The sequence below is a fragment of the Pithys albifrons genome, chromosome 3 (genome assembly GCF_047495875.1).
Source record: "Pithys albifrons albifrons isolate INPA30051 chromosome 3, PitAlb_v1, whole genome shotgun sequence".
NCBI classification, from domain to species: domain Eukaryota; kingdom Metazoa; phylum Chordata; class Aves; order Passeriformes; family Thamnophilidae; genus Pithys; species Pithys albifrons.
The window spans coordinates 89,215,416-89,240,818 of record NC_092460.1 but is presented as its reverse complement, the minus strand read 5'-3'; the positions used below and the strand labels follow the sequence as shown (position 1 = coordinate 89,240,818).

General features: G+C 43.6%; 1 protein-coding gene across 2 annotated transcripts in view; it reads right to left on the bottom strand.

The window, feature by feature from the left end:
- Positions 1-24,591, bottom strand: part of RELN (reelin) — a 281,484-nt gene extending 256,893 nt beyond the window's left edge. For both annotated transcript variants that reach the window (XM_071552669.1, XM_071552670.1), the window contains exon 1: positions 24,113-24,591. In XM_071552669.1, coding sequence (XP_071408770.1) covers positions 24,113-24,341 — 229 coding nt within the window. In that variant the 5' untranslated portion in view covers positions 24,342-24,591. The remainder of the gene's footprint in view (positions 1-24,112) is intronic.
- Positions 24,592-25,403: the final 812 nt, after the last annotated feature.

Sequence of the window (25,403 nt, the reverse complement as noted above, 5' to 3'; positions counted from 1 at the left end):
ACACGGGTGAACTTGGACTTGCAAAACATATCAGAGAAAAGAAGTTTTCCAGTATGCATTATAGTCTACATATGAAAGGACAGTGGATACTGGCTTGGATATCACTATTGTTTCAACAGACATAGAAAAAAGCTGAGAGGTAAACCCCTATTGGCTGTGTAGGTTGCTGACAAGGCTGGGGAGATAACTTGTCCCCTTGAAATGCAGGAAAATAAGATTTGTTTGGGTAATGGAAATTTGGGAAAGAGATTTAGACAATTAAGAAAGCACTCAGTCTAATACCCTCTTCAGATTTAAGAATGGCAAAAAACCCAAACCAAACCAACCAAAAAACACCAAAAACCCCCCACCAAACCCTTATAAGACAATAAAGTTGTAACATATTAAAAATTCAGTGCACCAAGATCCCTCAAGATCCCTAAACCCTGTCCATTGTGAGTGGTGCTCTTGTGCCTCCCTGGGCAGAAACACAAAGGCAGCAAGAAGGGACAGAGTCTCTAAACTCTCTTCAGAGGCCCAGGATCTCAGGGGAATCTTAGCTGCTAAAAGTTCAGAGCATTTAAGACAGCAGTCTATCCATTTGCAAATTGTTACTAAAAATTCTGCAGATAATAAACATAATATTAATAAAGATGGGAACTGTGATTGTAAAGGTCAAACATGAGATGTAGGCAATACTAGTATGAAAAAGCTGTAAGGACAAAGGAAGGTCTCTGCCCAGTGGCTTTACATTTAAGCAAGGAGCAGCAAATAATTCTTTATAAACATTAGGATTCATCCTTCAAACCGATAATCATAATATGAAATTATATTGCAATGGATCACACCACACTGATAAGCTGCAGAGAAGGAGAAATAGGGAGAATCTGATTTCTGTGAAGTGCAGAGAGCTAAATGAAGATATTTTAAAGACTTACTACCTTTTATCATAGGTAAGCAGCCCAGATGTTAGAACAGGTTCAGTGTGCTTTGCCTGACCTGAAGAGTGGGAGGTACCCAGTGGAAGTGGATCCAAATGGCAAGGAAAGCACAGCTGTTACAAATACACTAATCCTCACCAGTTTACACTGATGGGTGTTGCTTTATGTGTGAGGGGTGAAACAAGCAGCCTTTCTTGGCCAGATTGCTGTATCTAGGGGGCATTTTAAGACAAGGATTAGCAGAAATTAAATTAAGGGAGAACAGGAAGTGCCTGATATGCATATATATAAGACAAATATGGAAATAAATATCACTTACATAGCACAGCAAAGACATACCTATGCTGTTCCAGTAATGTATGTTTGCTTGCAAAACAAATTCCTTCAAACTTGTCACAGATCTAATCATAAAGGGGAGGAAACCCCGCAGGTCCCAACAGGCAGTCTCTGAGTTACCTACATAGACCACTGCACAAGTTTAAAATACTAATCTGAAACCTGACTTTCTTTCAGCAAGTGAAAATCTTTTTTCAAATTGGCCAGTAATTATAAAATAGCAATACATAAGTCTGCCAAACATCTGTGTACCATTTTAATAAAAGCAAACCTTTAACACTGATCTTTTAGAAGGTAAGGTTGTTAGAAAGTTATAAACCAACTCAATGAGGCATTTGAAATGAAAATGTCTTCAAGTTACAGCTAGAGCATCATGTAGATCTGTGCATTCTGTGCCATGGGGGGTCACAGAAATAATACCAGCAGCAGAATTGTAAAGCATATTAGGAAGGCAGGTGCTGTAGTTCATTGTTATGCTAAAAAACTTGTAACAATCTTCCATAGTAATTGCAGCTGTCTTTCTTTTACAAGTGTATAATAATTATTTATCTGACTAGCAAATATAACCACCTGCAGTTAACTGGTTTACCAGTTTAACTACTTGCAAGAGTGAAATGCCTTTAAAAATTAGGCAACTTAATGTTAAAACTAAAATGCATTTTCAAAGTTTCATACTGAAAAAGTATTTCAAATGGCTATGTAATTATCTGCACTTTGGTACAAGTGCTCAGAAAATGTTTTTTCTAAAAGGTGAAAAAGTGTTCTAAAACCCATCTCAATAGACTTTAAAATACAGGTAGCTCAGAGAGTATTCTGTGGAGGAGAACTATTACAACCACATTTTTATTGCTAGATATATCTATCCCACTTCAGGCACTCAGGGCCCTCAGAGAACACATTTAAATATATACAGCCATTACTTGTGGTCAAATTATCAACCTCTCTCTCCTCTTGCCTCAGTGATTGTCATTTTGCTTCTTGTATGAAAAAGCTGTTCCTCTTCAGCATTCTTCAGGCTGAGGCTGTAAAATTCTACCTACCGTTTTCCCAGGGCCATTTGACAGCTGAGTAAAATAATATTTTTTGTCATTAACATAAGTCATCATGGTAAAGGATGAGAAGGGTAGATATTCTATTTGAGCTCTCAGATTTTCACAGCAATTTTGATTGGGGTGATCTTGTTCTTCCACTTAATCTCACCAAATAACAAAATATTTAGCAATATAGGCAAATTAGGTCAGTGTCATTCTATGAGATACACAAGTAAAACTTGCACTTTTGGATACAAACTTTCATTGAGGTCTTTAATTTCTCTTTTTATGTATTTATTGGCTTCAAGGTAATTTGTAGATCACAAAAATCTTTCTCTTTTCTTGTTCTACCTTAGTTTTCTGTGTGTGGCATCAGAAGAGACTCATATTTGAAATCTGGTATTGTATTTACCTACCCCCGTAGCTTCCTTTTAAATCTGAACATGAGTTTTTTCCACTCCTTTCCTGCTTCCTCTCATCTAAGAGAAAGCACTCCAGCAAGGAACATTTGGGTAAGTCTCACTTCCACACAAGAACCAGCATAACAGAATCACAACTGTTTCCCCAACATGTCTCTCACTAAGTGTTGATCCCACTAGTTGATTTCAACTAAACACAACAGAAAGGTAAACATCTGATAACTGCTATGCTTTTGTAAATCCTCTGAAAAAACAGTACCATGAGAAAGGTGTGTGGTCTCCTTCATTCTTCTCCCTGTTTGGTCTCTCCAGGGTCCTAAGTTTTCGAGCATCCCTCTGGAAATATCTAAAATCTGAATTTTGCAAAGATTTTGAGCACCAGGGGCCCATTAACTTCATCTGCACTTATGTGTGCTGGAAAACTTTGAATATGTCATCAGCACATGCCATAGGTATTTAAAATCCAAGGCAGTGCACATCGCTGTGCACATCAAGACTGATGTCCTGGAAACTGAGAGCAGTCCCTGCAGGAACAGAGAAGGCTGAGTCACAGCTTTAAGCAAGGTTAAAGCAGAAAAGGGTAACTACAAACATAAGAGCTCAGCACCAGGCAAGTGCTAAGCTAAGGAGCTTCCTGCCTCCAGCCCAACCACCTCCATGGCTAGGATGAGTGCAAGGCTGCTCTCTTTGTCAACTTTGACATTTTATATGCTTTCTATAACCCATTTCTTTTTAACAATTGAAAAATGCTTTTGAAGTTTAATGTCTAATAAATATAATAACGTGTATGTTGATTTCAGCAATAGCAGATGCATTTAAAGCTAGACTTTATCAATGCAACTTTGCCATTCAGAATGTAATTATAAAAGTAAGGAGATCTACAATTATGCCTTAAACATTAAGCTGTCCATGTACCATAGATGAATATATGTAATCATCTGATAAAGATTCATAGCAAAATACTATTTAAAAAAATGTGCTATGTTTAGGGTTTAGCTTCTGGGAATTTATATTCACATGTAAACCCTACTGACTCTGCTTGCTCCAGTCAAAACTACGAGCTTACACAGTTGCAAAGTCAGGCTGGAAATCTTCTGAGAAACTGAAATTTTGCAAAGAGTTAAACTTTGAAGAGGGAATTAGGGAATTTTTTACTTATGAATTTTGGGTGTTTTTTTAAAGGAAAGCAAGGAGTCGCAAAGTATCACATAATCACAGAATATGCCAAGTTGGAAGGGACCCATAAGGATCACTGAGTCCAACTCCTGGCCCTGCACAGGGCCATCCACAAGAGTCACATCATGTGTCTGAAAGTATTGTCCAAATGCCTCTTGAACTCTGCTAGGCTTGGTGCTGGGACCACTTCCCTGGGGAACCTGTTCCAGTGTTCAACAACCCTCTAGGTGAAGAACCTTTTCCTACATCCAACCCAAACTTACCCTGATAAAACTTCAGGCCATTCCCTCAGGTCCTGTCACTGGTCACTGCAGAGGCGAGTTCAGTGCCTGCCCCTGCTCTTGCTCTCATGAGGAAGTTTTAACTGCAGTGAGGCCTCTCCTCAGTCTCTTCCCAGCTGAACACACCAAGTGCCCTCGGTTAGTCCTCACATGGCTCCTCCTCAAGGCCCTTCACCATCTTTGCTGCCCTCCTTTGGACAATCTCTAATAGCTTAATATTGTTCTAATACTGTGGTGCCCAAAACTGCACAAAACAGTTGATGCCGCCCCAGTGCAGAGCAGAGCGTGACAATTCCCTCCCTCTCCCGGCTGGCGATGCTGTGCCTGATGCCCTCCAAAACAGCGTTTTCCCTCCTGGCTGCCAGGGCACTGCTGACTTGCATTCAGCTTACCATCAACCAGGACTCCCAGGTCCCTTTCCACAGCTTTGCTTTCCAGCATCTCATTCCCCAGTCTGAACAGGTATCTGGGGTTGCCCCACCCCAGGTGCTGTACATATTCTAAGCGTCCAATCTTCTTGGCACCTCTTCCAACTTGTACTCTCATTGAACCAATATAATTCTCTTTTCCTACTCTCTCTTCCTGAGCAAACACCTTCCTTGCCTTCCAAGAAGAGGCAGCCCTGGGGAGCCCTGTGACCCTCGAGCCCAGCTGTACGCCAGGATGGCAAAGCACATGAGCACCTCTTGGCACCATGAGAAACTCCAGCAGCCACTATGGCAAACACAAAAGTCTGTTAAAGAGCCATCTCCCGACTGTTCACCCCACTCACTACAACACACTTTCTAAAATCATTTTTTAAACTTCTACAAAACCATAATTTGAAATGTGTCTCATCTTTGCCCTCACTGAGAATAAGCTGATGTGTCAGTTGGAGGCTGGCATCAACCATTTTTGGATGATTGGTTTCAAATCCTCTAATCAGCTTACCATCCAGATAATTGAGCTGTGTGTTGGGGAAGGCCCTCTGAGGCGTGAGTGAAGACATTCTCCCTCCAGCCCTGGAGCAAAATTAAAGCTGTCATTTCCAGCCCCCCACGTTGCTTGCACCTTCCTGTGACAGCCAGCCAGAAGCTGGTTCATTTGCCCAACACTATCTGGACCCCCAGCTATCTGCTCCATGTGTAACTAATAGATTTACAGGGCAGCACCTTTATTTTTCTGAGAAATATTGTTTTAATATACATGAAAATTTAAGGCTAGGATTTAGTGACGTACTTTTCTTCTGTTTTATCAAAAATTCTAATCCTCACTAAACTAGTCTTAGGAGACACATGTGACCCTCAGAGAGGAAGCCCACCTCAGAAGTGATATAAATAGTAAGGGAAATATATACATTGGTATGGGACACAGTAATGGATGCAAAGTGAGATTTTCTACTTGCACAGGCAGCACATAATGGGCTTTAAAACAAGGATGGCATCCTGTGGGGTGATTTCATCCCATGCTGTCCATCCTTAAAGGGAACAAATTACTGCTTGCCAGTAGGGATGATACAGCTGCCAGATTCAGCACTCCCTTTCTGGCCATCCCACCTGGTGCAAAGCCCATTCAGGAGGGTAAGACACCATTTTCCACCAGAAAACAGGCACTGACAAAGTTTGCCCATTCCTCGTGAGCTCACACCTCCCTTGTCTATAGCATTCAGAACACCTGCCCCTCCATCCCCTTTCACAGCCCTCCCTTGTTTCCAACAGCTAAAGCACAAATGGGTTGGGAGCATTGTTTTCCTCTTCTCTCACAAACTACCATACCCTGGTTTTAATATCTTCCCTTTATTATCTTCCTTCTATTATCTTCCCTTATTTCCTGGTTCTCTGTAATTACATATTGGGACATCAAACAGGGAAGCAGGGACTGCTTTCGAAGGCTTTTATAATTAGCTTTTCTATTGTGTCCTCTAATACCTCCTCTGGCTTTAGACTTACTTTTTTCTGTTCACAACCTCCTGAACATATGGTGGTAAATATGCAGCATGCTGTGAGCTTCACCTGGAGTCTACTTACAATATATCTGCAATGTAAATAACAGACTTCGTGTCAGTCAATTAATCACACACCAGTGCTTGGCAGAGGGCAGGCAGATTGCAGGAAGAGAAATTGGAAAGTGGCGTCTTGATCAGTGTAGGACTTCAAGTACTAAATACTACTTAGCTGGCATTTTCTGTGGCATCACTGCTTTTGCCTAAAAATATTCTGTTACAATTGCATTAGATTCAATTCAAGGCCAAATTCTCACTCATCAGGACCACTTTGGTAACATTTCACCCATTGGCATAATAATCCCATTTCCACAGAATATGACCCAAATGCAAACTTCATGGAGAAATTAAATTAAATTTAAAGTGAACCTAGAATGATGTACAAAATTTAAATATTGCCATTCCAGTAAAAGTGGGGGAGGGTTGCTAGAAAAAATTCAAAAGTAATACATTACAGATGTCTTCTATTCTTGTTTTTGCAACAACACATATGAGCAAGACAAAGTACTTTGTTTACCTGATTCACTTTATTTAACTCAAGGGATTCATGAGGATATCATCAATTATAGTCACAAACACATCACTTCACACTTTAAAAAAAAAGGAGTCTACTTCATTAGAGCACTTCTAATTTGAAGATCTCAAAGGATTTTCTGTACTACATTAAAATCTCTGTCATTCCTATCGAGGGCAAATGAAAATACAGAAATAAATCACCTAATATTTAAACAAGTTTGGGTGGAACACAAAACAGAAGTTAAGATCTAATGGAGAGAATTTTCCTAATGGCAATAAAAATGTCATTGAATGTAAAGAAAAAGCCTGTTAATGGCTGAGATTCTCCTGCATCTCACTGTACCTGGATCCAAACTTGTCTCTGCTGGGGCTGGTGCCTTGGCCTCAGGCAAGGAAATAAGTGCCTTCAGCCATCTTCCACTCACCTCACACTGCTGCAGTTCAGCCTTACATGTCATCCAAGGGTTTGTGTGATTGCCTTCATCCTGTTTGTTCTGAGAATTTATTCCCACAGGGATCACTACACTCTTTCTTTGCAGTTTCCCATTACAGAAAGTTCTTCTTTTAAACAGGAGATGATAAAAAACTTCAGGGACCAACCTTTGGCTTAAAAGCCACTGACTTCTGATGGCCAACAGAAGAACTGGTTGTATGCCCAGGATGACAAATTCTCTTCTAGATATAGCCAGGAACTTAAACCCCCACTGCTGCTCCTCAGAGCTTTGGTGCAAGTGTGGGAGCAAAGGCAGCCTGGTGTCCCTCACCAGGCCCACCTCAGTGAAGAGGGGACCTCTCTCCCCATCACTGCCAACCTCTGCTTACCTGGGACAGGGTCACACATCCCCCAGCCCATCCTGACTACAAACTGAATGCCAGGAGAGCCAGGTCCTGGTACCTGGGATCCACAGGAGACACCCCTAAAGGAAGTGTTGGTGTCTAAAGGATGGCAGCTCTTGTAGATATGTAAAGATAGCAGAATTTGAGGGGGGTTAATATTTTAGAGAATATGGGTTTGAAGAGTTCCAATGGGCAGTATAAAAAGCATATACAGCCCCATGAAGAGCCAGGTTGTATATTCAGCTTCCAGCCCCAAATGAGGGACAGGCAAGGTTTTGTCCCCAGCCTGTCCTCAGGAGCAGGAGGGGGCCAGGCAAACCTTTCCCTTGGCACTATCCAGCTCATTGGGAAGTAGGGCAGAAAATTCAGAGCATCTCAACCCAGGCCAGACCTGACATCCCGTTCCAGAGCAAGCGCTGCCAGTGCTGGGCAGGCAGACACGATGCCAGCAGCCAGAAGGGCTCAGGGGGCTGGCACCACTCCACACGGTGCCCTGAGAAACCAGTGGGTGGAAAGGCCAGCAGCCAACACACCTAGCTGTCCATAACTCCCTGATTTGCCCTCCAAATAAGAAGCATTGAATTTTGACTCACACAGCGTCACCAGTGCCTGCGCGGTACCTTCCACCCTGGCACAGCCAGAGGCTCCCATGCAGCCAGCCCATGGCCAGCCCCCAGGGAAACAGGGCTGTGGGTACCATCAACTCCAGCTCTGCCTCCACACAAAACAGCCCATTCAAACTGCAGCCTCCACTGGAGTCAATTAAGCGAATTTTTTCTCTGGACAGGACTTGACCATGGAGCAATGGTTGAGTCGGAAACAAAGACGAGACCCAAGGTAGAAGATCTTAAAATATTTCTAAGTTAATTTATAATCACGATGCTTTTACTCTTAAAAGATAAAGTAAGAAGATGTTGTTATGAAGGTGCAGAATATTTAATTTGAGAGATGCATAAAAGGAAATCTAGTGCTATCTATCAGGAAGATAACTGTAAAAGTAACTCATCTTCCCCCATCCTCACTATAGATCTCTCACTGAGAAGAACTACTACGTTATAAAGAACAAGAATTTAAAAAAAAAAAAAAGAAAAAGGAGACATGTTAAACACTACCTAACAAGCTTCATGACATGAGCACAAAAGTCTTAAATTCTATGTCATAAATTCAATACCATCAAAAGATTCAGCTACTACGTCCTTAGAGATGGTGCTGTCTAAGTCAAGCACAATATTAAAAGACATTGAAATCTTTAATACGTGTTAAATATTTTAAATTCATAAATCTGATTCACAGAAATAGCACAGAAGCACCATCAATCCTTCTTCCCGTTCTGATACATTTTTTGATAGATTTGCCACCATTATTGCAATTAAAAGATATCCCAAACATTTACAGAAAATTGAATGAAACAGAAAACTACCCTTGTGGACACTATCACATGCAATCATCATGCTTACTCCAAAAAACACCCCCAAATATGCCAAGATTAATACCTGCATATATTTAAATAACCACATTGAAAGAGATTAGATATAAGGCATCCCACCTATTCCCAGAGGCAACATGCAGTGATCATTCCTTAGAGGTATTTTCATGGGAAAAATACCTTATTCAGAAGTACTGAATGTTGTGATACTGCCATATATAAAACCCTCTTTTAGTTTCACATTTAGGGCACATAAGCCTTTATTTTCTGTTTAAATGTAGTAATCTTCTTAACGGTATAATCAAGTCTTTAATATATAATATTATCAGTTTATATTTAGAAGGAATAGCCATCATGTTAGTGGTGATGGACATATCTCTTTATTCATCTGACTAAAATACCCTGCATAAATCCTTTTCCCCAACTCATTTCTGCAGAGACAGCAAGCAGCTTTATTTTATTTAAAAGCAAATCATTCAGTTGCAAAATATTTACAGTTAATATGTAAAAATCCTGCTTAAATTTTGAGAAAGGTTTCTTTCTTCTTCCATTTCTCACAGGAAAATATTCTAATTCGTAGCTTTTTAAGTAACACAGCATTTTGCAGGCTACAAATTCAACAAAAGGCATTCCTACAGTGAGCAAACCATGAAAACCTAAATTATCTTTGCATCCTTCCAGAGTTTTGTGTTCCTGGAAAGTAAAAATGACCCTGACCCCTTGGGTACATTTAAGTAAGTTTATATTTAAACATACCCCAGTACTCGCTTTTTTTGTTCTTTAAGAATTGGGAGATCTCCCAATAATTCCTAATTCCTGCCCAATATACTATCAACTTTGTACCACATAAGAAGTGTCCCCACCAATAAAGAACCTGAGCCAGATCTAAGTCACAGAAATGTGCTCTTTCTGGGAGATACTGAATGGGGATCTCCAGGACAGCACACACTAGAGCTGCCTTTTGGCATATGGGAAGCATTGCATTAGGACTGCCATGACACATAGAATAAACACAATAAATAGCTGCTATACACCCAGAACCCTGGAACACATATTAAGGTAAGATCTCTGCCACCTCACTCCCATATATTTCCTTGTGGCACCTTTTCTGATTCTAAACAGCACATTAAATGTTTAGCCACCCAACATGTAACTATTCATCCTACAGCAGTCTGATTGTCTGCAAAAGAAAAGCTCAAGAAATAGTAAAACAGCCAAGTGTGTAACAAGGGATATCATAGAACCTGCTCTTAAGGGTATAACTAAAATAAATTTGTTTTATGCCAGTTGATCAAAAACAATACAGGAAATGTGATGTGTTACTATAATTCATTCATTATTTCCCTCAATGGTAAATACCTATATAACGTACCCACAAGTAAACCCCAAAATTAAAAAGGCTGTCAAATTCTGGCCTAGCTAATTGCTAAGACATCATTCTCTCTTTATATCAGACCACAGTGATCTTGATGTAAAAAAAAAACCACAGAGAAGAAGATTCTCCTCTAATTCAAACACGACAACCACTCTGCATATTAAACATAATAAACACAATAAACACATGTTCAATTCAGCAGAAGAGATGAGAAGTGAACTGGCACACAGCTGGAACATCATCTAGACTGTTTGATCAGGGCATGTTTTTCCTACCTAAACATCTGCCCAGTGGTTTGGGGGGAAGTCATTAGCTGGAAACTGGTGATGCAGTGACACTGTCTGAGCAATGGGCCCAGCATTTTGCAAAAGGAGAGAAGAGGAGATAAAACCTAGTAAAGCCGACAATCTGACTGCTCCCTCAGATTGGTCACCTCTTCTGCCTCACCTTTCTGTACCTGGACACCACAGTCAACCTTGCCCCACTGCAGCACTGCCCCACGAGCAATGGGAACTGCCATCCAGATGTTCTGCTCGAGGAGCAAATTAGGAAGAATTTCAAGAAGAGAGTAGGGTTAAAGCTTGTCCTGCTGCCCAAAGCTCTTGTCTCATCAGTGGTATTTACATGATGCATCAAGGAGCTGAGGCCTTTGCTGGCCCTGATCCTCTTTCATGGTGATGACAGTCCTCCTCCTCCTTCCTGGAGTGCTAAAAGCTGGAACACTCCAAGGTGTCAGACAGAACACGTAAATTTTTTTGTCAACAATTTGACAATTCTGAAGATTTGAGGTATAATGCTTTCCAGCACCTGTATGAGTTCTGCATCTCATGAAAAATCTCCATGCTCTAGAGAAAATACATCCATTAGAACAAAAGGTTCCCTGTTTCTGACTGTTTGGAAGTAGAGAATGCTTGGTAACTGCAACAAGAGAATACTTGGTAACTGTACCAAGTGCAGACCTTCTAATTCTGGACTGAAAGGCTCTCACTAGTCACTCACTAGTGTTTCTTAGCAGTTAGTGATGTTCAATTAGGAGAAATACTGCACTGCAATTAATTTTACAATGTGTTTTCTCAAATGAAAAATGTTGCAAATAGGAGGAGGATTTGCTCTCTAGTCTAATATCACTAATTATGAAAAAGGCGCTTGGAGAGAGTTGGACATTTTGGGCAACATCCCAGAAGAAGAGTAGTCAGTGTGTAATGCACCACTACCATTGCTCAGGGACAGTTTGGGGTTTATAAAAATGATTTGTACTACGAAAACAGCCAGATGCCATTACATTGGCATTCTGTTGGTGATGAGTGGCATAAAAGCTCCTTAACATCTGCTACCACTTGATGAAACAAAACTTACATCTTTTTGAGTGAAAAAGTCCACAGAGTAATCCAGGCTGCCTGAGGCTGGGGAGGGATCGGTGCTGTCCGATCCAGCCAAACCCACACCTTTTCATCTCTGCTGGCTGAGGCAAATTCTGCAAACATCACAGCTCTGCTGAAACTCCTCCATACTCTGTAATTGCATTAACTACAGGCTGGAGGAAAAGCAAGGCAATAAAGAACAGAGGGATCACTTCCCTGAACAAAATAAACCTGCATCTCTCAAATCCAATTTCTACGTCTGCTCTGAGCAGTTCATTTCTGTTTGAGGTGGACAGCTCTGGAAATATTATTCCATTATAAAAAGAGAGAATTTGAGAGATATAAAAGACTATTTGTCTAGTTCAATGAATGACAATTCCATAGATGAACTGCAACAGGTTTTCAAGTTCAGAAACAGAAATATCCTCTAACTATAAGATATCCAGGAGGCAAGTGACAGATCTCCCCTAAGCTTTTTTTACTGAGCACTGCATCAGGTAAAAGATTTCCACTGAAAAATAAAACTGAACAATGTAAAGGAAAATGTGGTCCACTTATACATTAGTAGCCACATAGCAACCACAGGTATCGTTGTAGAAAACATGAATTTGTTACCTTGGAAATGTCTGTATTGCTACCAACTGTGCTTTGGTGCCTTAGAGAGGGAATTATTATTCTATAATTTATTTTGGGAACAAACTCAAGGAGAGTGGTCTGAATTAGATCTGTTCAGTGGCCGGAAACTAAATGGTCAATTTGTCAGAAGTAGAACTGTTCAATTTTTGGTTCAGTGACCAAAATGAAAAGAGAAAGAAAGAAAAAGAGATCAGCTTGGGTTAACATGAAAAGGAGAAGTACTGAGGGGTCTGGCACAAAAAATAAATTAAAATATCTCTTAGGTCAATATGAAAATCTTCAATGAACCCAGAAAAATTAGATAAAGGATTCTGTTCAACCAGAAAAGTCTCATTCCATTTTCTAATTATGCAGGTAACTTCTTTTATTTTTCTTTTTCACAGTCAGTTTCACAATTAAGATATGTTTCCAAAACAAAAATCATAACCATGTTTTGAAAATATCAGTAATGTATTTCAAATGTTTCACTTCTCTCCATTTTCCATTAAAACTTTTACCACATTCTACTCAAATAAATTATAAGCTTTTATCCTTCACAAAACCAGATTATAAATAAATTCCCTATGAACATGGCAATTCTAGATAAATTAATTCATAGAATCATAGAATGGTTTGGTTTGGAAGGGATCTTACATATCATCTAGTTCCAATGCCTCTGCCATGGACAGGGACACCTTCCACCAGACCAGGCTGCTCAAAGCCCCATCCAGCCTGGCCTTGAACAGTCCCACGAATGGGGAGTCCACAGCTTCTCTGGGCAACCTCACAGTAAAGAATTTCTTCCTAATCTATAATCTAAACCTGCCCTCTTTCAGTTTAAAGCCATTCTCCCTTGTCCTATCACTACATGCCCTTGTAAAAAGTCCGTCTCCAGCTCTTTCGTCACGCCCCTTCAGGTATCAGAAAGTTGCTGTGAGGTCTTCCCAGACTTCTCTTCTCCAGGTGGAACAATCCCAATTCCCTCAGCTTGTCTTCATAGGGGAGATGCTCAGACCTTGATCATCTTCATGGCCCTTTGGACTTGCTCCAACAGGTTGATGTCCTTCTCATACTGGGGACTCCAGAGCTCAACACACTACTCCACTTGGGGTCTCACCAGAGTGGAGCAGATGGGCAGAATCTCCTCCCTTGACTTGCTGCCTATGCTGCTTCAGATGCAGCACAGAACACATTTGGCTCTCTGGGTTGAGAGTGCACATTGCCAGGTCATGTCCAGCCTCTCATCTACCAGCACCCCCAAGTCCTTCTCCTCAGGGCTGCTCTCAATGTATTCTACATCCAGCCTGTATTTGTGATTGGGTTTGCCTATACAACACCATCAACTTTAAAAATATTTGACAGGATATCAGGCATCAGCAAATCAAGTATAATAATCAGAAAGCATAAAAGTATTTGCCAGAGGTTTTGGATCTTTGTACTAACCAGAATGAGGTTCTGAAGGCTACAGTCATTTTGGGCCAGAGTCAGAAGAATCACTGTACAAAAATGTTGAACGCTGGACTTTAGTCAGAGATCCTTTTTTTCAAACATACATAGCACTTCATAATACTGATTCCTTAATTTTGACACCTGGCATCTCCTCAAACTGCTGCACTGAAAGACTGGGCAACACTTTGTTAAACCAGGTCCTTTGCCATAGTCAGTTGTGCTGTTTTGTTTCTCTCTGCAGTTCTTGGTATCAGTAATATTTTCATCCCATGTCCAGATAAATGAGTCTAATTCTAGAAGGAGGGTTGTTTTTTTCTAGCAATGCATTTCCCCTATGAGATAGGAACACTGGAAGGTTATTGTGGGTTGGAAACCACAGCTTGTTTATCCAGAAAGATAAATATTATCTGTATTTCTTGTTCTTTCCTATCTATTGTATTGTCCTGGAGAGTAGTGGGAAACGTGGAAAGCAAATGGCAGAGACCTTGCCAAGCTTCATGACATGATGAATGACTTCTCACATCCCTGGGCCTGACATGGAGAGGCCACAGAGGGTCACGCTGCTGTTTTCAGATGTTAAAAAGGTTGGTCACCTACCAACTGCTTTCATTTCTAGTGCAGGATGAGCTATGTAGGACCCACCCAGCTCTTCCACAAAATACTCCTCTGCAAGAGCACTGGCCACCTACCCAGGAAAGCTGATTTTCTGCATCCTTGATAAATCATTTATGAATATTCTACCAGACATGTTGAATGTTATAATCACAAAGTACCTCTCAGCTATAGAGACAAGAATATTCCCAGATTTCTTCAAGTCTTCTGGGCAGTGAATGTTGTGTGCTCTCTCTTTTTCCCTTTCCTTCCCTCCTCTCCACTATGACACACACATGAACAGTCAATCAATTTTCACTGTCTCCCCATACATTCCCTAGGAGCATCCTACACATACTACTTGTGGACAACCAATATGCAAAACTCTTCAAACCAGGCTGGGGCAGGAACTGCCTGCGGATGTGATGCAGTGGGATGAAGAGCAGAAAACAGCCTTTGCTCTTGGATGCATGCCTGTGTATGAAAGGGAGCTTGCTTGATGGATTTCACTCTACAAACTGAGGGTTTTTTCTTTGCCAACTTCTGATCATCTAACTGCACTCCTGAAAATTACACTGGAAAGATGGAAAGAGGAAAATGGTGAGGTCCCTTATTCTGTGTGCTTTTCACCAGCTGGACGGCTCAGTGTACAAGCCACATTGCAGTCAGGCTCTGGAAGGGGACACAGGATTGGGTGCCAGCATCCAGCCATCCATGGCAGCAAGGAATGATGAGGAGGACAGTAGGAGACACAGACAACAGCTGAAGCTGCGACTGGCAGGCAGACCCTTTTCTTATCTCAAATCTGTCAGGTCATACCTGTTTATTTACAAAACTATCCTTCAAGCAGCCATGGGGAGGAATAAATTACTCTGTCTGATGTGAGACAACCAAAATATTGCTAAGCATGGTGCAAGAGGTCTTGACATTTCATATCAGTCTGGTTTGTAACTCAGTTCCCTTAGTATGGCTCTGTCTCTTGCAGGAAACAGGCAGTCACAAACATGCATATGTGTGAGTAGAAGCCATTCAGGAAATACACACAGACCTTCAGCCTGACCTCTGATGATTAATCTGCTCACCCTGCTGAAGAAAACCAAGGGCACTGCCAGTTCCCCCTCTCTTGTATCTTGCAAAACCAAAGAGAGAAACCAGTGACCACCTTGCATGGCTGCATGCCCCAAGGCTTCTGTTGCAGGAGAGACACAGCAATAGTTTACACAAGGCTTCACAAGTATTTTCGATGCCCAGTGAGCCCTTACACCCATAATCTGGCAAATCTGAATCAAATTTTACTCCAGGTATCTCAGTCAAATACTCTGCACTGGCCCTCCTCTGAACAGGTAGAGAGATGGAGGGGAGCAGGGCATGGGGGTGAAGGCATGAGGGGCCACCATCCGTCGGATGTGCTCTCCTGCTGGCACCCAGCCCCTCAGGAAGGAGGTGGGGACAGGCTGCCCCCCAGCACACCACCTTCCTCCTGTGGGGAGCACTGGTCCCATTGCAGGGCTGGATACGTTTTGTGGTGTTTGTGACCCTGGGACATGGGAAACTGGAGCAGAACTTGGGAATGCACTGAAGCACATGCACAGTTCAGAAAGAAACTTGCAGCACAAAAAAATTTTGGAAGGTCAATGTAGAAACCTGAAAGAAGACCTTGAATAAGGGAGATGGATTTGTTGCCTGCTGTCACTCAGGGCTCTTGCAGGTTGAACTTCAACAGACATAGTCTGGAAAAGTGCCATTGATTTCAGCCCCCAAGGATATGCTTGTGAAACTCTCACAACCAATATTAATATCAAAGCACTAGTCAGCAGCAGGGAACAGCCACTTCTGTTTTGTTCCCAGGATGAAAAAATATGGCAAGAGGCACCTTACAAAGGCTGTGACAAACAGCCTTCACTCTGTGCTAAAAGCCTTTGGGAGAGTGCCTGAACTCCTTGCTCCCAGCAACTTTCACAGGCCACTCATGTCCAGTCCCCCAGGACATCTCCTGCTTTCTAGATTGAAATATTCACATAAAAGGCATTGCCTACAACAGGTCATGAGGAAACACTGTAAGGGATGTCCTGATTCCCTGGGAAGACCAAGACCCCACTGGGAGCAATGGAGAGGAGCCTTGTGGCTGGAGATCCCAATAGGCATACAAAAACCACATCCACCAAATAGCACCCACAAACACAAAGCCATGCTGACGGCAGCAGGACAAGGGAGAACAGCCAACAGTTACACCACAGGGAGTCTGGAGTGACGCAGGTGATGCTGAGGTTGGTAAGACGAAGAACAAGCCCACAGGTGCCTCTGCCTGAAGCTAAGCTGAACCAGCTGCCCGGAAACACCGTGATGCCGCTGAGGCATCAGCTACACCTGATGGTTGCAGGAAACAATGGCAAGGAGCCTGTGGATTTGTGCCTGTCCACTGGGTGCAATCTCCAGCCCCAGCCAGGACCTCTCCAGCTGCAGAAGGACAGAGTAATACCTGATCCTGGACTATGGAATAAACAGGCACAAACCCTAATGTCCCCCACATTAACCCCAGTTTGTACAAGTAGGAGGTACACCTCTTGGAAATGGCCCTATTTAAAGGCAAATGCTTAGTGAGAAATAAATTTAAACAAAACAAAGTCTTTAAAAAAACCCACTTCCATGACCCTGCTCTTCTCTTTAGAAAGAGTCAAAAATGTGTTGCCTGTGGGAGGCATCTGAGCACTGAGGGAACCTGGAGAAGGTTCCATGGGCATGGATCAGGCAGATTTCTGTCTCCATGATGCCACTGCCCATTGTCATACTCCACCTGAGCTGAGTGTACTGTGTGACACACACTATGGGTTTCGTTTTCCAGGACTGACCTGAGGGAAGGAGGGATGGATGAAGGCCCTCTGCCTAACATGAAGGCATTGTCTGACAAACTGGGAAGGTCTTTCCCTGAGCAATCTGCTAGTGGGCCTTGACAGATGTTAAAAGTTGCACTATCAGAGTTTGTCCTATGTTTATCCCGTAGGTAAGTCCCAACTTGGGGGCAAAAAAAGGTGGGAATTACACAAATATTCCAGACACACATTTGCACTCTGTCCACCTTTCATGCCCGATGAAAAGGCAGGAAATGTTAATACAAAGAGAGGAAGCATGTTAAAAGACTGAACCTTTCATCAGAGGCCATTGAAATTCTCATAACAAGGGCCAGTATGAAAGGTTGCTTATTCTCAGAGGTAAGACAGTGCCATTTCCTTCCCTCTCCATGCAGCAAACACTCATGACAAATCCAAACCACAGCTGTAGGGCATGAGACACACAAAGCAAATAATGGTTGCATCTGAATCCATCCCAGCTGCATCACCACAGCTATTATAGGATTGAAAATCATACTTCAACCAGTCAATGTGCAAATGCTGTAGTATTGTACCATCATCAAATGCTACATATTTCAAAAGCAGTGGCATCCAAATATCCAGATCAAAGCTACAATAAGGAAAATTAGTAATGCCACCAGTCTGACAGTCTTACCCTGTTCTACTTAATGAACCAACATGGGGGGTTTGGTGGAATAATCAATACAGGAAACAATGGAGAAACATCCTACACAGCACTATGTAACAGTAACACACAAATCACTTACTAGTTGCCTTAGGTCTAGATGTAAAAGGTTTATCTCTAGTTTTATACATCAATCTATTTTTATATAATTACAACTACTGGTTAATTATAAGAAAAATATACTTGTTAAAAATATCTCCCTAAAAGCAACTTCTGCAAACAGATTTTAGCAATGAATTCCACAGATAAATTATCCATATTAGAAAATATCTTTAAACTCAGAAATCAGAAAATATGTGCAATATTTCCACTGAAACAGTAATTTTGCACCCTTTAACTTTTTATAGGTTTCTTTTCATCCTTGACTTCAGTGCTGGGTGACATGCTATAAGAAGATCCGTGCACATATTCCAGCTCCCACAGCAAGCTTCGGGCCTGGGATGATGAATTCATTGAGGCAGAGATCATTTTTTCATGGACACAGCCCAGCACAGCACAGTCTGCCCTATGCAGATCAACAATACCATGTCTGTCCCACAGTCAGATGTCACCTGACAAATGTGGGTCACGCTAGCACGCCATGCTGGCTTGGATTTCTGTTATTTGGGGCAATCAAGTCTCCTTTGCAGGGGGGAGCAGCCCCCTGATGAGGGGAGAAAGGATTTAACTGTAGATTACATCTCTTCTGCAAATTTGCAAGAAAGGCTCATTTAGGCCTTTGTGGACCTTCTACCTCCTTTCATCAATCCCTTGTCTGATGACATCTCTGGCTGGGCCATCTGCTGACCACTTATGTGACCCACGATTTAGAGTGGTGACAGATGAAACCACTGAAATTTTACATCTTCCCCGATGAAACTGTTTGTAAGAGGCTGTCCTTTCCCTACCTTTTTGGTTTAAGGTTGGTACGCTTCATCAGTTTCTGGTCAAGGGATCTTAAAACCAAAATTTTTTAAAATTTGCAAAGACATACCACATGAACTCCGAGGCCAGGCAAGAGCTTCAGAATTACAAACAATGCATTGGTTGACTTCAGGATCTAGAAACCCACACTCACTCAATAACATACTAAGTAAGACTCAGATCTGAGAAATTCAAACAGGCTGCAGTACTCATAAATCAGTCTTTCTTTTGCAAAGCTCTCTTTATGCAAGAAAATCCTAAATACAGCACAGCAGAGTCAGGGTGCACTCTGGGGGCTTCGGTGGACGAGGGCATTTTTAGTAAATGCTGACCCAAGATGAAATTTTTATGAGCTATGAAACCCTTATGCAGCTGCAAGATATTGCTCAGGATCTCAGAAGAAAGGAAAGATTTGAAGATCAGGAGTCCTCGCCATTCTTAATAACTCCCTCACCATTGCTACCTATCGTCAGCCTCGCATTTTTAATATGTGTCCCTGAAGAGTTCTAAAATAATCCCTGGAGCTAACTGGAGTCCCATGAGCAAAATTTTTTCCACACTTCTTAATTAAAAAAAAAAAAAAAGAAGGAAGTCTCCATTCTCCCAAAAACCAGAGGAGGGTGTAAGTGGATGAGATTAAAGGTTTTGAGGGAATACCCTGCCAAAGACTGAGGAAGCTGACCTGGTTCTTGGGCTGAGGCTGGAAAACATGGACCAAAATTGCACTTCTACTAACACTACAATGTTGCTAACATCACCTCCTGTGAATTATTTACTTCCACTGACTCACTAAAAGCTCCCCACACTTCAGCAGAACTGGTAGGGAAAGTATCCATAACTGAGTTTCTCCCATTCAGTAATAATCCCATTTATACCTCAAGCAACATCACTACTTATATTCCAGTTATTTTCCTTCTTCTCTTCCTTCACTTCAAACTCAAACATATATTTATTTTCTAATAATCAAAGAATAAGAATTTACAACAAAAATACCCACCAGAAAGATAAGCTACCCTAATGAAAACAGATACTAAAACACAATCTGTATATATTAAATACTGAAGTTGGTAACAAAGGTGGAATTGGACAGACTTTAAACAACTTTTTATCAGTGCTGAAAGAGTGCACAACTACCACTTAAAATAGTTGAAAACTGTTTTTTTACAACCTATGACAGCAATGGTTCCAGACAATATACAGTATATCTAAGAATAGTAGCAGTCATTGATGGAAGCTGATAACATTTGGGAACTGAAGGTTAATCCATTCTGGGAAAAAAAGAAGGAACAATAGAGAGTCAAATAGAAACTCAAGTCTCATTAAATAAAACTATTTTAAGGGTAGAATGATGAGTTTTAGCATCAATCATGGGAAAACAGTTCAAAGGTGTTCCTAAAAGATCTAAATTTGAAACCTTGGGAAAAAGGAACTGTTTGTAGTGACAGCAAAAAAATCTTAAGGGATAAGACAAAATACAGTGTAAAGATAATCCGTTTGTATTTTTTAAACACTACAAATTGGAATGTTCATTTTGAGTTTTCTGTGATTAAGGTCAGAGACTCAATGTTCAGTCAAGTTTATCCTTATTTCTTTATGCAGTTCTTATGTACTTATTTGCCTGGAAATTATGGTATGTGCTTTCAGCACATTGACATGGATAATCAAAATTGAAAAAAAAAAACAAAAATGAGGTTGTATAAAAATTTTCAATTTATAGTGTTGTTGGGGTTTTTTTCAAGAAATTATATTTTGCTCTGTATACCACAAGGAAAGCCCAGGAGAAAACCAAAACAGGATCACTGCTGTTGTCTACCAGCAAGGCTATGAGCAAGCCAAGTGAGTCCTGATACAACCCTCTGAACACGCAACCACCCCTTGGGAGGAAAAAAACTGAGCAGGTGCCAACATTAAACCAGTGCTCACTTTGTCAGTTTGCATTTGAGCAGGCGCATAAGTTCTTTGCCAACTCTAAGACTTTGTTCCATTTGAAATAAGCTAACTGAAGGAATAAAAATTTGCCAAAGGTAATAAAATTGTTTACTGATTTATCAAGTCAGTCCTCTATATAAAAGAGCATATTTATCTGCAGCATAGGTCTGCTCCTGTTCAATCAGTGATTAAATATTTACTGATTGCAGGCATAGGGCCAAATGTGGAGTATTTTTAAGGATTAGGGGAGAAGTGCGAAATCCCAAAGTATCTAATTTAACTATGCAAAGTAGAAAATATTATTGCCTTTGTTTTACTTATGAAATTCAAAGGCACAGGGAAATAAAGTGCCAGACTCAGAGTGTCGGAGAAGCCACTTGCAGAAGCTCCTATGCTTGTCTGGTTCCCAGGCAAGTGTCTTCTGCAACACATGCCATTCCTCTGCCATCGCATCATGCTGGGCAGCACAAGGGACAGTTGGGCAAAGGTCCGAGAGGCCCTGTCACAGCTCCACTGGCTGCACAGTGGTTTGACACCCCCCTGAGAGCCCAAGGAAATGTCTAAACAAATTAGCAGAAAGTCATTGGAAGATTTTTTTTAATCAGAATTTTTTCTTTTTCAGCCCTTGGCATATGGTTTCATCCAATTCACTCCTCTTTGAACCTGATGCTCTTGCATGCTGCTGTCACCTGTCCCTGTTGAATAAAAGGGCAATAAGTGTAAAAGTGGGCCTCGCTGGAACTTGCAAAGATTTGGACCAGGGTAATTTAATATGCTCTCTGAGCATGTGAATTTGCATTGCACAAATGTAAATCTCTCTTTGTCCTGTGCTTCCACGTAGCATCTCAAAAATCCTGCTCTTTGTCCCCACCTTTAAAGTTTGATTTTTAAATGGAAAATAGTCAACCAATGCAGACTGGCATTTTTCAGCAGCATTAAACTGCACTATATAAAATTCCATGTTGCTTCAAATTATTTCTTCAGATTGTATACTCTGAGGTTTTTTCCTTGTGCTATATTTAACATTGATAATTGTTATATTTAAAATATTCAAATGAGATATTTCAAAATATCTAACTGATTAAGTGTGCTTAGCTCAAGGATATGTCTGTTGCACTGTGCATAGCAAATAGGCAGCGCTTCTTGCCTTGCTTTGGCAAGGGTAGATGTTTAATCAATGCAGAAATTTGAAAGGAAATTTGTTTGGTATCAGTTAGGAGGCTGGCTCACACCGAGGTGTACCTACACCTTCCACTGTGTAAACAAATTAGTTTCCAAGTTCATCTTGTGGTCTTCTGTTTGCATGCTCTGAACGCGCGCACTTTCTTTACACTTTCTCAACACTGCGACTTTAAAAGATACCTGAAAGGCTTGAGTTGCCCCCCCACGCGCAGATGTTGGCCTCTGGCAGCGATGGTGCCGGGGGCAGCAGTGCCTGCTTCAGACGGAAAGGCGCAATCGCCGGTGCCAGTTTCGGAGGGGCAGCGGGGTTAAGGGAGTCCCCGGGGAGATGCCGCAGCAGCAGCGCACGGAGCCCGCTGGGCGAGGCGCGCAGGGCCGGGCAGCGGCTCCGCAAAATCTGAGAGCGGAGGGGAGAAATACCGCGAGGCACACAGGTAGATTCAAAGACGCCGCGTGTTGCTCTGTCAGATGCAAAGACAGAGAAGGAAAACACCCCCTCCCCCCGGCCACCTGAAAGGTCTGGCGCGCAGCTGAGGCGCTGCTCCGCAAGCTGGTACTTCAAGATTCAAAAACCCTTTTAAAAGGGGCGAGAGGCAGAAGAGCATCCCCGGTGAAACAACCTGTGTCCCTGTTCCTCACCCTGGAGGACAGCTGGACAGCCCTGCCCGCCGTCCTGCCCGCAGCGCCCCCGCCACAAACCCCTTTCCCTAGATCAGCAACGGGGCTTAAACACCGGCTGCAAGCTGGAAACCACGGCAGCGGCGAGGACAGGGGGTGATGCGGTTATTTACGTGGCTAAACCATAATTTCAAAAATCCAGTATTTAAAATAGTGCAAGATGGAAATCCCAGCTTTTTTTTTCCCCTCTGCATATTTATGGTTCAGCAGGTTGACTGCAATTTACCTGATTTGACTGTGTACTATGGGCTGGAAGACCTGGGGCTCTAAGGAAAAAAATTGCCCGGTGAAGTCATATAATTTACATATGCAGGTTGTTAACAAGGGTAATATTTTAAATCCAACGTTTCCTATGGATTTGATAAAACTGTATTGTTAAAGCTTATACATAGGCAAAAACTTCAGGACCTCTGAGATTGTGGGAAAATGAATATTTGATGTGTTTGGGTTTTATGTCTTTACAGTAAATATTTCGATCAGAATCTTCACATAACTCAATTATTCAATGATTTACCTGAAACTTAAATTCTGAGCTGGTATATATCAAAGTGAAAAGTTTAACTCCATCTTTAACCAAGGACCCACACACAGTATCTGTTTCTGAACAAAGTGCTTTACATAAACATTTATTGACATTTTCTCTGACTTTCAATTGCTTATTGCAGAATTAGCTGTTATTATTCTGTAGTATTGCAAACCTCAAGCAGACACAATGAGAGAAGAAGGATTAGACCTTTAAACGGTCTCTCACCGTTATGAATTTTAAAATGTTTTATACGTGGAAGTTTTCTATACAGACCAATGGTGATGAGGCTGTTGAACAGCACTATTGACGGTTTCCAGGGGTACTCTGCAGCCGACAGCAGGTTCCCACAGCAGTGGACCTGCCTGCGAGGCTGTACTCAACCCTGGGCTGTGCCACTCACCCAGTACAGTCCCAGACACCCTACTTTGTGAACAACTTTGCCTACTTTTGTTCATTCTCCTCCGCCTGGGCACACAGAAAAAGCAGGTTTATTTGTTAATTCTGGGCACGACCTTCCAAAGCCACCTGCGTCCCCAGAACCTTGAAGGGGAGCAACAGGCTGGTTGGCTGCCCCGGCCGCGCCGGGCCGGTCCCCTAAGCGATACATCTTGGTGCCCCGATGGCACTGCCAGCTGCGGCCCCGCGCAGCCCCGAGGAGAGGGTGATGCGCTCAGTGCAAGCCGGCTCCGAAAGCAGCTGAAGTGCGAAAGGCACAGACTGCCGGCAACTTGGGAGGCTCTGGATCGCGCCCGGAGCGGTTTGAGGAGAGGGGACTCGCAATTTCCTCTGGCTCTGGGTTGCGCCTAGCTGGAGCCGAGCTGGGGCGAGGCGGCGCTGGGACGGAGGCGCGGGCGGAGGTCCCTGCGCCCAGCATTGGTGAAGACGGTCCCGGCACGGTCGGGGTGCCCCGCCGAGCCTGTCACCGAGGCTGACCTGGGGCACGGCACACGACCGTCCGGCGCGCCCGCTTTCCCACCACCACTCTCCTTCCCGCGGGACACCCCAGAGCCGCCCGGGGGACAAGCACGGCGGGCGCCACCACCTACCGTGGTACTCCTGGCCGGGCACGTAGGCGGAGGGGTTGCCCGCGATGTGGAGGGCGATGAGCACCTCGCCCTGCTCGCCGTCGCCCTCCAACTCGCCGTGGTGGGTGCAGAGGAAGAAGAAGGGCGAGAAGCGGGCACGGGGAGCAGCCGTCCGGCCCGCCGCCAGCAGGGCACCCAGGGCGGCCAGCAGGCAGGGCCAGCCCCCGGGGACGCCCCGCCGCCGCTCCATGCTGCTGTCGCCGGCGCCGCTGGGGCATCCAGGGCACGGCGGGGTCTGCGCTCCTCTCCGCTCCGCTCCGCGCCGCGCGGGACGGGACGGGGCGGGACGGGACGGGACGGGGCGGGCGCTGCCCCCTGCCACGGCCCGCGGGAGTTCGTGGGAAGGCGGGCGCGGGGCGCGGAGCGTAGCGCGGAGCCGGCAGGGGCGGCCCCTCCGCGCCCGACGAAAGCTACGCCGTCCCCGCCTGCCGCTGCCGGGGTGAGGGGCACGGAGCTGGGAGTGCGAGGGCTGGGAATAATTTATTTCCCCCGGTGTCGAGGTGGGAGGGAGGGGAAGGTCCCTCCCCTCCTTCTCCTCCGCCTCCTCCTCTGCCGCCGCCCGTTCCTCCTGCTCCTCGCTCTGCGCGCCGGTGTGCGGTGCTGCCGCTGCGGGTACGCGGGCTGCGAGCTGGGCTCTGCTGCCTGCCCTTTGTCTGCCGCCAGGTCTCTGCCCCTGCCCTGCCCTACCCTGCCCTGTCCCTGTCCCTACTTCTGCGTCCAATCCTCAGCTTCTGCTCCCGTTTCTGCTCCTGGGTCCCAGCATCTGCCACTGCCCTTGCCTCCGTCCCTCTACCTGCCCTTTGCCCCTCCTCTTGTCGCTGTCCCCACTCCACACCCTGACACCTAAGTCCCTGCCCCTTCTCTCTCCTTGTTCCCATATCCCTGTCTCTTGGTCCCAACCTATGTATCTCTGCTTCTATCCTTTTGTCCCATGCTTCTGCCCCTCTGGTCCATCCCTAATCCTTTTGCCCTGCCCATGTCCTTGTCCCTCAGCTTCTATCCCTCTGTCCATCCTTTTGTCCAATATTTCTGTCTCTGTTCCATCCCCTGTCCTTTTCCCTGTCCATGTGCTTCTCCCTCTGTCCCAGCCCCTGTGCACCTGCCTCATCCTCTGTCCTTTCACCCCTAGTCCTCTGCCCTGGTCCCTATGCCTTTGCCTCAGCCCCAGCTCCTGCCCTCTGCCCCTGCTGCTGCACCTACTGTCCCTGTCCCAGCCACAGCCCTGCCTCTGCTGTAGCCACTGCTGGGGAAA